This window comes from Xyrauchen texanus, chromosome 21 (genome assembly GCF_025860055.1).
Source record: "Xyrauchen texanus isolate HMW12.3.18 chromosome 21, RBS_HiC_50CHRs, whole genome shotgun sequence".
Lineage (NCBI taxonomy): Eukaryota > Metazoa > Chordata > Actinopteri > Cypriniformes > Catostomidae > Xyrauchen > Xyrauchen texanus.
The window spans coordinates 42,402,245-42,416,917 of NC_068296.1; the positions used below are offsets into that span (position 1 = coordinate 42,402,245).

The 14,673-nt window shown below is 39.0% G+C and overlaps 1 protein-coding gene across 1 annotated transcript in view; it reads right to left on the reverse strand.

The window, feature by feature from the left end:
- Positions 1-5,527: 5,527 nt before the first annotated feature.
- LOC127661374 (genetic suppressor element 1-like) overlaps positions 5,528-14,673 on the reverse strand; it is a 341,952-nt gene continuing 332,806 nt past the window's right edge. Inside the window, 2 exon segments of the mRNA XM_052152028.1 lie at positions 5,528-7,516; positions 9,420-9,523. Coding sequence (XP_052007988.1) covers positions 7,382-7,516; positions 9,420-9,523 — 239 coding nt within the window. The 3' untranslated portion in view covers positions 5,528-7,381.

Below are 14,673 nucleotides of genomic sequence, written 5' to 3' on the forward strand. Positions count from 1 at the left end.
GGGGGCCTGTGTAGCTCAACGAGTATTGACGCTGATTATCACCCCTGGAGTTGTGAGTTCAAATCCAGGGTGTGCTGAGTGACTCCAGTCAGGTCTCCTAAGAAACCAAATTGGCCCGGTTGCTTGGGAGGGTATAGTCACATGGGGTAACCTCCTTGTGGTCGTGATTAGTGGTTCTCACTCTCAATGGGGCGTGTGGTGAGTTGTGCGTGGATCGCAGAGAGTAGCATGAGCCTCCACAGGCTGTGTGTCTCTGAGGTGTCATGCACAACAAGATGCGTTAGGTTTAGGGTCCTAGAAGCGGCGGCAACTGAGACCTGTCCTCCACGACCCGGATTAAGGTGAGTAGCCGCGCCACCACGAGGACCTACTAAGTAGAGTGAATTGGACATTCCCAAATGATTGAAAAGGTGATAAAATAAAAAAATAATAATAAAAAAACAAAACAATAGTAACCTAAGTAATTAGTTCTCAGGCACACGTGATTGTAAATAAAACAAATGACGCACAAACCACACCCACAATTCGTTTTATCATCAACACTCTTCGACTAGCCGAGTTCTCCGAGGTCAAGAATTTCAAAGATGTGTGAATTGGAGAAATGTCAGCAAACTAACTCCATGACAGAACAACACTACATTTTGTCATATTTTTTAGGTAAACTAAAAGAAACCTTTTCACCCAGTAAGGAATATTCCGGATAATGTTGATAACCAAAAAATAATTTTGACTCCTCCGTCCTTTTCTTTAAAAGAAAAAAGGGTAATACTTTAGAATTCTGTATCTTAATGCATAACTAATAAGTAATTCTTCATTAACACTTAAGTCACTACTATTAACTACTAAGGAAGATGTGTTAACTAATCAGTATGTTATAGCATTTTATAGTTGTGTTATTTAACGATTAGCTAATCAATAACTATTGAATTCAGTCATGCCTCCTGATGAACTACTTTTATTTATCTACTAATTCAGCAACAGGAGAAAACTATTGAATAACTACTAATGAACAGTCGATTAATTACAATTACAATAATATCATAACAATTAGCCATTACAATATTCAGGTTGTGGCTCTTTCTTCTTCCTTACTTCTAATGTTATTATTACTATGGAAATGCAATACGCATTTTGTGGAATTACTACACTCCCAAAATTAGTCATTACAGTGAAACTTGTAGTTTTGGCCTGTATGGTCAATTGCTTTGTGAGTGTGGTCTGTAACCAGATATCAACAACGGAATGGAACCCCATCCCCACTATAAGTGACTAGCCAACTTACCTCAGGTAGGTTTATGATTTATATACAGTATAGTGTGTGTCTCTTGTTTTCCTCAGCACATATCACATTACATTTGGGTAAATTATTCCTGTATGTAAAGCAATGACTGAGGGGAAGGGAACATACAGGGAACCCCTGAGTAATTAATAAAGAATTACCACATAATTATGAGGGAATTACTTACAACCTGGAACAGTATTCTAAAGTGAAAATACAGGACTTATTCCTGATATAAATCAGACCCTCAGTCACAGCTCAGAGGACAAATACACAAATGACTGGAAACATTTATAATTATAATATATCCTTAATAAATGCACATGATTAAAAATGCTTTGATTACTTTTGATTCTAAAAGTTGTTAGTAAAAGTATTCAACTCATCAATAGGCAGAAGAGACAGGAGTGAACCCGCCCCTTCAGCGTTTCGTGCCCTGCCTCTGTCCTCCTCTCCTTCTGCTAAAATCTTGCGGCTTCTGATCAACCGCTTTGTAGATTGTGCATGAGGAAGAGAACATGGAGATTTAAAGAGGATGTATCGCTAACCTGGCCTGGCTTGCTTTCTCTCCTCCACATCAAGCGGCTTCACCCGTTTAGCACAGGTGCTGTGATTGCCCGGGCAGAGCCCACGCTGACACAGTGCTTGCCATGTTTGATTGCATTTTGGTGTCCTCATAAAACTGGATTCTATTTGTTCTTGGTTCCAACACAGCACTTGTGGCATACATCAACCGCCAATTGGGAGTTCGATCACAACCAAAGATGAACTTGACACACCAGCTCCACCTCTGCTGCGAGAAACATCTCCCGTCAATACATGCAACATAACGTGTCCCTTGTCACCTGAACCGTGGTGCAGATTTACTTTCGTGACAGGGTGTTGTGCAAGGAGACTGGAGACTTTGTCTTCAGACAGTTCTAAAACTATTGGGTGCCCACATCCACACCTGGAATTGTGGAAAATTCATGTCTGGCCCCTGAAAGGTGGCCAAATAACACGAAAGTTTTGTTCACAGCCGATGGTTTATTCACGCTGATCGTGTTTGTATTTAGTTATAAACGGATTTAAATGCAATACGTTATTAAAGTGTGACGAAACCATGCTAGTCGGCAGAAGCTTTCAGCCCGGACAAACAATTCATGTGTCCATGCTCATCACGAGCCACTCAAAGCACGACACACATCAGGTTTAGCAGCACTTTGTGGAGGGTTGCTTGAGTAAACGCGTCCGTTTTGCATTTGAAGCGCTGTGAGGTTGAGCAGATGACAGCTTACAGTTTCTTGTAATATTAGTTGATTTTAGCTTTCAGAACAATAGCCTACTGGCCTGGTGTAAACAAATCATTATCGCTGACATTGTCAAGCTTGCTCCACTTCACTCTCCATTCAGTAAAGTAAATCCGAGGAAATCATCTTCTAATGAAGTTGGAAAGTGTATGACCACCGTTCATATGATGATATGGTGTTTTATTCTGTATACAATGAGTACATTGAACATACAGTTGAAGTCAGAAATTTACATACAGTTCGGTTGAAGTTATTAAAACTCATTTTTGAACTACTCCACAGATTTAATATAAGCAATCTATAGCTTTGGCAAGTCGTTTAGGACATCTACTTTGTGCATGACACTAGTCATTTTTCCAAAAATTGTTTACAGACAGATTGTTTCATTTTTAATTGACTATATCACAATTCCAGTGGGTCAGTGCCTTTAAGCAGCTTGGAAAATTCCAGAAAATTATGTCAAACCTTCAGGCAGTTAGTCAGTTAGCTTCTGATAGGCTAATTGGAGTCAACTGGAGGTGTACCTTCAAACTCTGTGCCTCTTTTCTTGACATTATGGGAAAATCAAAAGAAACCAGCCAAGACCTCAGAAAAAATATTGTGGACCTCCACTGGTCTGGTTCATCCTTGGGAGCAATTTCCAAATGCCCGAAGGTACCACATTCATCTGTACAAACAATAGTACACAAGTATAAACACCATGGGACCACACAGCCATCATACCGCTCAGGAAGGAGACGCATTCTGTCTCATAGAGATTAACGTAGCTTGGTGCGAAAATTGCAAATCAATCAACAGCAAAGGACCTTGTGAAGATGCTGGAGGAAATAGGTAGACAAGTATCTATATCCACAGTAAAACAAGTCCTATATTGACATAATCTGAAAGGCTGCTCAGCAAGGAAGAAGCCTCTGCTCCAAAACCATCATTAAAAAAAAGCCAGACTACAGTTTGCAAGTGCACATGGGGACAAAGATCTTACTTTTTGGAGAAATGTCCTCTGGTCTGATAAAACAAGAATTGAACTGTTTGGCAATAATGTCCATTGTTATGTTTGGAGGAAAAAGGGTGAGGCTTGCAAGCCAAAGAACACCATCCCAACCGTGAAGCATGGGGTTGGCAGCATCATGTTGTAGGGGTGCTTTGCTGCAGGAGGGACAGGTGCACTTCTCAAAATAGATGGCATCATGAGGAAGGATTATGTGGATATATTGAAGCAACATCTGAAGACCTGTCAGTAAGTTAAAGCTCAGTCACAAATGGGTCTTCCAAATGGACAATGACCCCAAACATACCTCCAAAGTTGTGGTAAAATGGCTTAAGGACAAAAAAGTCAAGGTATTGGATTGGCCATCACAAAGCCCTGACCTCAATCCAGGCAGAACTGAAAAAGCGTGTGTGAGCATCTCTCTCATGAGGAGGCCTACAAACCTGATCCAGTTACACCAGTTCAGTCTGAGGAATGGGACAAAATTCCAGCAACTTATTGTGAGAAGCTTGTGGAAGACTCCCCAAAAGTTTGACCCAAGTTAAACAATTTAAAGGCAATTCTACCAAATACTAACAAAGTGTATGTAAACTTCTGACCCACTGGGAATGTGATGAATTATATAATTCTCTCTACTATTATTCTGACATTTAACATTCTTAAAAAAAAATAATAATAACTGATCTAATACAGGGAATGATTTCTATGATGAAATGTCAAGAATTGTGGAGTTTAAATGTATTTGGCTACGGTGTATAGAAACTTCTTACATTAACTGTATCTGAAGACGATTGCATGACTGATCTATGTCTGACAAAGGCATTCTTCCCCAGGTGTATCGCTAGTCAGAAAGTTGTGAACAGAATAGATGAATAGAATTGTTTCCATATCTGTGCCAGTCTGTTTACAGATGGATGTGTTGTATTGATGTGTAGACACATTTTTGTTGTATAGCACAGTGGTTTCATTTCTTTTTAGAAGAGCAAGATAATATACTTGATGCATATTGAAGCATATGAATTTGTGATTTACTCTTGTTACGTACTGCAGAGCTGTTAGATGATAGGCCCATACTCTCTCCTATCACCTTTCTTCTTGGTTCTTATTGGGGACCTTACATGGGACATGAGTGCATCAAGAATAATGTGATGTTTAGTGTATGAAATATTTAACAATTGCCAAATAAAATAACACGTGGCACCATAGATGACCGTCTTCTAACAGTGTCTCACTTGAGTGGCTAGATAACATTAAGTAATGACCGGCAGTGGTAATCATTAATATTAACTACTTCCAGTTATGCAATTTTAGACTAAAATAATTTTTACTTAAACGGTGGTTGTTCTCCATCTTGAACGCTCATTTCAATTCAGTTTATACGTTGCTTCTTATGGTGACCGGAGCTAGAAAACAGTCCATCAGAATCAAGATTGTGCTGTCCAGTGGTCATCAGGAAAACTGTGAATAATTTCAAAATGTTATGTTAAAGTGAGTGTATATATTTCTCAGACATTTCATTTTCTTTCTGGTAAATTATTACTGTTAATATAGTGAGAATTAAAGAGTTCTTTGACCCCTGTTTTGGAATCATGAAATATGGCTGATTGAAAGGTTTTTAGAAATGTCACACCCCTCATGTGAGGTGGATGAACAATGCGAAGTCCTAAACAAATCCATCAAACACTATAAAACAGTAAAATATAGAGCTAAATGAAAACTGGAAAGGGGTTCTGTTCATGATGTCATTGACATTCTGCTGAATGTTTGCTGTGCTATGACAGGGTTCATGTTAACTTCTGTGTCAAGCCCATGTTGTAAAAGTGAAGAGCTTGGTCAAAGGGTTTTTGGTACTGAGAAATGCCTGACAAAACACTAAATAAAACACTTTGAACATACATATAAGTGCATTACGATGAATAAAATAATACAAGTGTGGCAAATGTTTTTGAAATATTAAATTTTTTTGTCTGAAATTACAGCAATATATTCATAAATACCTAATTACTACACACAACAAAGAATATATTACATTACAGTGAATTCAAACAAGTACATAAAAAAAGAAAAAAGAAAAACATGATTTCACAGCATCTAAAATCCTCCATTGAGTTTGGGGGAGTGTGTGTGTGTGTGTAAGGTGGGCAGGTTTGTGCCCACTCTGGTCAGGCAGTGGTAGTGCTTCATGAAGCCGGCGCACACACACACACACACACACACACACACACACACACGCTGCTATTGTTTAGGGCCAGCCTCAGATGTGTAAATATCAAGCCACCGTGCAATAGCATGGCATAAGATGCGTGAACAGCCAGTAAACTGATGGCACGCCACTGACAGTGCAACCAAACTCCTCACCTGAGCTTTAAAAAGATGCATTTGAGACATTTCTATGTTTTTAATGTTGCGCTATCACGGTGAATTCAGATCAATATGTGCATGTGGTCAGTCTATAACAGCATGCTGTATGTCGTGGAAGAAACATGAAATACATACAGCACACGTGATTATGGGGGCGGTTAAGTGCCAGGAAAACAAACAGATGTTTCATTCCCAGATTCTACATCAGCTACCAGAATACCATAAAAAGACAGTAAATAAAAGATATTACAGGCAGTAAGACTTTAATGTTAATGTCCAATGGAAATAAAAGAAAAATGAAACTTGGCAAACAAGAACGTCTTCAGGCAGAGCAGGAGCTTTGGGAATTTTCCAATGAATTCATGTGATGTGCTGTGACAACAGCACTATCTTGAGCTTAATCAACATTCCTTTTTTTGTTTCGTTTCAAACATTTTTTGGCATGCCACCTCAACTTTCAACTTTGGCACAGTACTTGTCAAATGGCAAAAAATGATTTGTTCCATCAAATCTACAGTTGTCGAACAAATGATTACTTCTGCACAATAACATTACTGGGCCGTTTTGTGCACTTAACAGATATATTTCTTTTGAACATCACATTGTAATAAAAACGCTCTTAATGCAGGAAATCCAAAAAGTGGCTACATGATACTTCATGACAAAAGAACTCAAGTGTAGTAGTCCAGAACTTCATGTGAAAGGTGATAAATGAAAGTCCTGGGACATATTTATGGGTGGGTATGTCATCAGAGATGCATGGCCTTGCAGGTAAAGAGGAAAAGGTATTGGCGGTCCTGGGGCTCTTGCTACTGTAGTTCAGGCAAAGAGGAAGTGATGTCATCACTTCATGTGTCCTGATAGGGTTATCCTGACCAGCAGTAGCACAAACACTCAAAGCCTTTATCTTAACACCCAAAAGCATTCAAATATATATATATAAAAAAATGGCAGGCTCTTTTTTTCTTTCAAAGAACAATGATTTAAGTCATTAAAAACATACAAAATTCTTTTTTGTTGTTTTGATATTATTTACAATACAATGCTGAAGCACCTTTTTTAAACTTTATTCTAAATCTTGCAATAAAATTCCTTTATTTATTAGATTTTTTTTTCTTCACAAAAATGTGAATTTTTTCCTAGATCAAAAGAGTCATCTGTCATCACACAGTACCTCCAGACGGTTTTCAGGGTTTTGTTTGTCTTTAAGTGCATTTCTTGGTGTGACCTCCACAGGGGGAGAGATGGCAGGTGGGCAGAGCTATGTTGTGATTGGTGGTCTGCTCTCTCCGCGACGTGGTTGTATGGTTGTATGAGTTTTGGTCACGTGTCAAGTGTGATGTTGCCCATAGAATGGTGTCATACGGGAGGTCAGCGGGTGGCATGATCTTCGGTTCCTTACCATCTCTCTCCATTGAGGGTTTGGGTGGGGTTTGGGGGGTTCTCTGAAAGGGCTGTAGGGTGTCACCTGGGATAGCCCTTGAAGTGACCCCTGGACCAGGGACTCTGCGGCAGCGTCAGGCACTTCTTGAAGTGCTCCAGTTCGGCCTGTAGCTTTTCTCTCTCAGCCGCCAGCTTCTGCTTCTGAGCCATCAGCTCCTACAAACACAACACACACACACTCAGTGTTAATCATGTCTACGAAATTACTGACAAAAATGTTAATTGACAAAGGTTTTGTGAAAGATGAGACAAAAAAAAAAGCAATCAAACCGTTTTCATGAAAGCATACTGTGAATGAAAAAGAAGAGAGAAAAAAACTGCACCACTGTTATTTATTTTTTTCAAGAAAGTAAAATCTAGAAAGAAATTATTTACATAATCCAAAATGCTTCTGCAAGAGCTGAACAGCTGCACAATGAACTTTAATAACAGGTTAATTACCTCACTCAAACACATCATTTATACACTGATGAGCCAAAATATTCTGACCACTCACAGGTGAAGCGAATAACATTGATCATCTGCTAACAAGGTCACATGTCAAGGTCAGGGTAGATTAGATTGTAATGATAATTTCTTGAAGTCAACGTGTTGAATGCAGGAGAAATGTGCAGGAGTAAAGACCTGAGCGACTTTGACAAGGGACAAATTGTTATGGCCAGAAGACTGGGTCAGAGCATCTCTGAAATGGCAAAACTTGAGGGGTGCTCCTGGTCAGCCGTGGTGAATACCTACCGACAGTGGTTCGAGGGGACAAACCACAAACTGGTGACTGGGTATTGGGCAGAAAATTGTAATGATGGTTACGGGAGGAATGTGTCACAACACACCCTGCATCATACCCTGCTGCGTATGGGGTTGCTTAGCCGCAGACCAGTCAGAGTGCCCATGATGACCCCTGTCCACCATTGAAAGTGCCTACAATGCGTATGTGTCAGAACTGAACTTGGAACAGTGGAAGAAGGTCATCTGATCCAATGTTTCCTGTTTTATTTGACATCATGTGGACAGCCCTGTACGTGTGCACCATTTACCTGGGGAAGTGATGGCACCTGGATGCACTGTGGGAAGAAGACAAGCCAGTGGATGGAGTGTGATGCTCTGGGCAATGTTCTGCTGGGAAACCCTGTGTCAGGCCATTCATGTGGACATCAGTTTGACACGTGCCACCTACCTAAACATCATTGCAGACCAGGTACACCCCTTCATGGCAATGGTATTCCCTGATGGCAGTGGCCTCTTTCAGCAGGATAATGCACCCTGCCACACAGCACACAATGTTCGAGAATGGTTTGAGGAAAATGATGAAGAGTTCAAGGTGTTGCCCTGGCCTCCAAATTCCCCAGACCTTAATCTGAATGGGATGTGCTGGACAAACATGTCCGATCCATGCTGCTCAACCTCATAACTTAAACTTGAATGATCTGCTGCTAATGTCTTGGTGCCAGATACAACAGGACACCTTCAGTGGTCTTGTAGAGTCCATACCTCAGCGGGTTAGTGTTTTGGTGGCACACGGATGACCAACAGCATATTAAACAGGTGGTCATAATATTTTGGCTCATCAGTGTATATGTGACATTGATCAGCTTTATCCACAACTGACATCTGCTCAGTTAAAATGTTCATTCTCTCTTTATAGTCTAAGTTATGCGCTAGTCAGAATGTGTAACTTGAGTTCCTCAAAAATGTGTAACACGTAACGCAATATCATTAACTTTATAAACATGAGGAGTTCAGAACAGTAACTTCTAAAAAGTATCTGATTTAGTATATTTATTGTTATTATTTCAGGACAGTTTTCTCATTTTGTTTCATCTTTAATATGTTTGATACATGTTTCAAGTTTGATGCTTGATTTTGCCATTTTGCACATTGTTAAAATGATATGCAATTTTATTGAGAGAAGAACATGACGTGATGAAATATTGACTAAATTTAAAGGACATTTTTGTCAAATGGCAGAAAAGATGGCTGCATGCTCATTAACTACCATGCATGAACAGCACAGGAGTGCAGAGGACAGGAGAGTGCATCACAGTAGAGGCATGTGTCTTACCCCCATGGAGTGCGAGAGCTGTTCGGCTGTGAGACTGAGATTATAATGATGAGCCTCCAGACGACGACACTGACTGTGAAGAACCTGACGCTCAATGCTTTGCTCTAGAGAGTGAGAGAAATATACAGGAAGTTAAGCCAGAGATAATGTCCCATTCTGTACACACACAGCTCACTTATTTGAGAGAGTAACAACCGTATTTTACAAATTCAGCTAATTCATTCCTGAAAAATTCAGCTAGAGACAAGTTTTTACATTAAATCTGCATATACTGTATGAAAGTAACTAGTTGTTAATGCAGTGACGTCACTCTCTTAGAGGTACATGTTAAGGGACAACCTAAACATTGCCCTCAAGAGAATGTGCTATTTAAAAGCAGCATCATAAAGACCATGAAAATGGCATCTCTGTGAATGCCGGCTCACAGATTTATAGTACACCGCCATTTGCCATTATCACTTTTGTCCAAAGTGTTTGTGTGGCCACAGCAGCAGCATGAACATGTTTTTTATTTCATCAATGATAATGAAGATGAGACAAAAAAGATGATTTTTAAATAGAACATGATATTGACAATATCATATATAACACACCATGAGAAATTGAGAAGCCCATTTTTTCTCTGACTTGAGGAATTGAACGATGATTTAACTGACAACAATAATACATATCCAGCCCACAAACACATGCAGCACATACCGGTCTTTGCTTACTATGAGACTGGAGCTGTTGTGCAAGTCCAGTGCTGATCAAATGAGAAACAAGCGAGTACAAGATCACAATATTACAATGTTTGAAATCACAATAGACTAAACAGAAGGGGAACAAGCACATTTACTCATGCTGTACATCCCATGAGACCTCCAAAAGATGCCTGCAATAAAAATGTGAATAAATTCCAGCAACTTTTTTTTCCAGCATCCAACTTGCATTCCACTTTGATGTGATTACATCTGCAAGCATTCAGGCATGAAATGTCTCGAACGCAATGGTTGAAAACGTCAACCATCAACATGTAAAAAAGGGAAACAGCTGAAAAACTCCTCTTCGTCTCTGCATTAGCTGCTTTGATAGGATTGGGAATTTCATTCACTGGATTGGGAATTTCTGTGTCATCTGTCAGCTGAACCATGTATCAAAATAGATATACCCTCTCCAGACAGCACGTTATCCGCAAATCATAGCATGTTTTCCTGTGGATGTCAAAACGCTTCAAAGAAATAAGGTGGCAATTATGGCCATCACTGGGCTACCCAGTGTAGTTGATGCAGTAGACAGGATGTGTGATCATTGCACCAATATACAGGATATACAAATATACAGTATGTCTGTCTGTATGTATGTATGTTTGTATGTATGACAAATAGTGGTTCCCTGTCTACCAATCACTTTTGGCAATTAAAAAATAAGTTGCAGGAGTTAATTTCTATTTTTTGTGCAGCCTGGTGTTTCTTGGGATGTACAGATTGAGCAAGTGTGCTTTATTCTTTATGCTTATTATATTGTGATTCAAAACATGGACATATTATCTTGTACTCGCTTGTTTCTCATTCATCTACATTGGACTTGCACAACGGCTCCAGTCTCTTCGTAAGGAGAGATCGCAATGTGCTGTGTGCTTGTTATGGATTAATGTTATCAGTTTAATTGTCATTCAGTTTGACCTGATTTCCCCAGAACCCCTCTACCAAGGGGGAGCCTTTAAGGTTAGCAAAACAAAGCATAACGAAGCAGCAACTGGTGAGGAGACCAGACTGTTTCACACTAAACAATCATTTTGGAGTTTACTATGACAAAATTGCTGTTATACACAAGTAATCACAGACAATTTTGCAACAAGTAGGTGACGGTTTATAGGTGTTCCCATTCATTTGTATGGTATCTGCAAACAGTGACTTACTGTTGAAACATGCTAGTTGACTGTTGCGCTGTCTCCAATGGTAGAGCCGCAGAGGTTGGTATCTCAGTATAAGAGAATCTCAGATTTCCTTATAAACTTGCTCTTAGCAGTTTTGTGAATAGGTTTTAATCCAAAACTTTAGGAAACCTTAGGAAAACTCCTAGTGAATACACACCCAGGTTTTCCAGACAGTTATGTTTTTTTCTCTCAATATAGTTTAATAAGAAAACACACAAAATACAAATACATTCAGCACAGAATAATTTTTTCTGATTAACATTTTTTATTGATTCAAACAGTTATAAAGGAAAGCAAAACATATATTTACAGAATCAAATGTTAACCCCCACTATTACCCCTCCCAATCCCCAACCCCACCCTGACCCTCAACAAACATCCCTGTGGTCCCACATGAGAATATACAGAAAAAAATATGTATGTATAATAAACTTACACATTTAAAACTATACTTCTTTCTCCACTGCCCCTCCCGAGAGCCCTCCTAAAATGCCAAATAGCTGCCCCATTTCCCATCAAACGTAACCAAGTTCCCCTGCCTTTTAGATGACACTTTCTCGAAAGCCGCCACCCCATCTCCGTGTACCACTCTTGAAATAGGGCTCTCCAGCCGACTTCCATCCCATTAAAGCAATCTGTCTGCCGATCATAACAACAGCCAGGACCCAATTATTTATGTATTTATCCCCTATATTGATGACTGCCCCATCGCCTAAAATACAGAAATGTAATTTGAGTGCCCAATACGTCACACGTAAAACTCTGAAACTTCAACCAAAAATCTTGGATCTTAACACACCACCAAAAAACATGGGTTGTGCCTCCATCTTCAGATTGTCATAGTCTTGAATTGCATAAAGCGCACCCTTGCATCTCTAGATGCAGACTTGATGTTTTTTAGAATCCTAGCCCACACGCCCTCCTCCGATACCAAGTTTAAATCTTTCTCCCATAATCTCTTGAGATGTTGAAGCTCCACCCCCAAATTCCGAATATAAGGGAGTAATACACTGATGCCTCATGACCTTTTCCAAAAGCAGTAATCACCACTCCCATAGTATGCCACTTTAGGGGGGTCTATGCTACTCCCAAAAACAATACAGAGCAGGTGGCGCAGCTGTAAATACCTAAAGAACTGATCTGGGAATCTCAAAATGTTGAAACATATTTTCAAAGGATCTCAACACTCCACTCACATATATGTCACAGAGTGTAATAACCTCCCTCTCAATCCCCTCTGTCCAGCAGAAAGGGGACTTATTAATACATAATTTTGGGTTAGGCCATATGCTCAAGGAAACATTTAAATAAATGTCCGAATTAAACACTCTGGACACTTTTGTCCATACCGAGTGCAAAAGCCAGATAACGGGGTATAATTTAACTTCTCCGATTAGTTTGATAGAAAGGCTTTACAATGGCGAAATAGGGGCAAGAACTTCCTGTTCAATACCAAACCAGGCTGGGGCACTCTCAGGTGGAAGAGACCAATGAGACAAATGTCTGAGACTGAATGCATAATAAAACTAAATCTTGGGTAGGCCCACCTTTGTTAATCAACCTATGCAATTTACTGAAATGTAATCTGAGACGTTTACCATTCAAAATGAAGGACTTCCCTATGCTATCAAATTGCTTGAAATAAGAGAGAGGGGCATCTATAGGGAGACACTGTAACAGGTATTTTGGAATACAATTCATTTTAAGAACATTAACCTTCCCAATAATAGATAAATGTAATGAAGCCCACCTGCCCACATCGCTCGAAAACCTTTTTATTAAAGGGTCAAAAGCAACACACACATTTTCTGGGAATAAAATAACCAAATACTTAATGCCCTGTTTGGGCCACTGGAAGGCGCCGGTCGGAAAAGCCATTACTAGGCAGTACGAAGTCAGAGCCAAAGCTTTAGATTTAGACCAATTAACTCTGTATCCCAAGAACTTAGAAAAGGAATTAATAATTCTGTGGAGACAAGGCATAGATCTAATGGGGTCAGAGACAAATAATAAAATATCATCTGTGTAAAGCAAAAGCGGATGCGCCACACCTCCAGCCATCACCTCTGGAAAATCAGCCTCCTTTCTTATTGCGGCTGCTAATGGTTCCAGGGCAAGACGGAACAATAATGGGGAAAGAGGGCAACCCTGTCGGGTGCACCTATCCAGAGTAAAATAATTGAAATTAATCAATTTGTTTGTACTGCCACTACTGTGTGTATATAAAGAAGCTTAATCCAACCAATAAAAGAACCCAAACATTTCCAAAATCTTAAAAAGATAATCCCATTCTACCATATCAAACAACTTTTCGCCATCAAGTGAGATAGCTGCGACTGGAGTTTGATCATTCACCACTGACTACATGATATTGATTAAATGCCTAATGTTATCAGAAGAGATGTGGCCCCTGAATATACAATGTCTGATATATATACAGGGTTGGGAGGGTTACTTTAGAAATGTATTCCACTACAGATTACAGAATACATGCTGTAAAATGTAATTTATTCCATTAGATTACAGTAACATATTCTAATAATTTGGATTAATTCTTCAGCACTGGTAGATTTTTTCAATTGCTTTGACTATAAAAACTCTGCCAGTATAGTGAGACAAAATACACATGATAAAAATACATTCTCTGAAAAACCTAAATATGTTATGCAGCGTTGTTTCTAAAACAATATATATCAAACTGATCTTGTTTTAAGGATTTTTAGATATTTTTACAGGAAAACAATACAAAAATTATTATCAAGTTTATGATTTTTTGCCCTAATATCAAAGGTCTTACTAGAAGAAAAAAAAATTAAGATCCAATGTGAATTTTCTTTATTAAAAAACGTGCCTCGGCAAGCTCCTCCAAGGTTATCTCAGAATCAAGAGAATTATTTTGCACAGCCATCAGTTTAGGAATTTCAAATGGTTCCACAAAGTTTCTAATATCTTCATCAGTAGACGAAGACATGGAAATATGGAGATCAAGATAGAATTATTTAAAAGCATTACAGGTGAAACTCGAAAAATTAGAATATCGTGCAAAAGTTCATTAATTTCAGTAATTCAACTTAAAAGGTGAAACTAATATATTATATAGACTCATTACAAGCAAAGTAAGATATTTCAAGCCTTTATTTGATATAATTTTGATGATTATGGCTTACAGCTTATGAAACCCCAAATTCAGAATCTCAGAAAATTAGAATATTACATGAAATCAATAAAAAAAAGGATTTTAAATACAGAAATGTCGGCCCTCTGAAAAGTATAATCATGCATATGTACTCAGTACTTGGTTTGGGCCCCTTTTGCATTAATTACTTTCTCAATGCG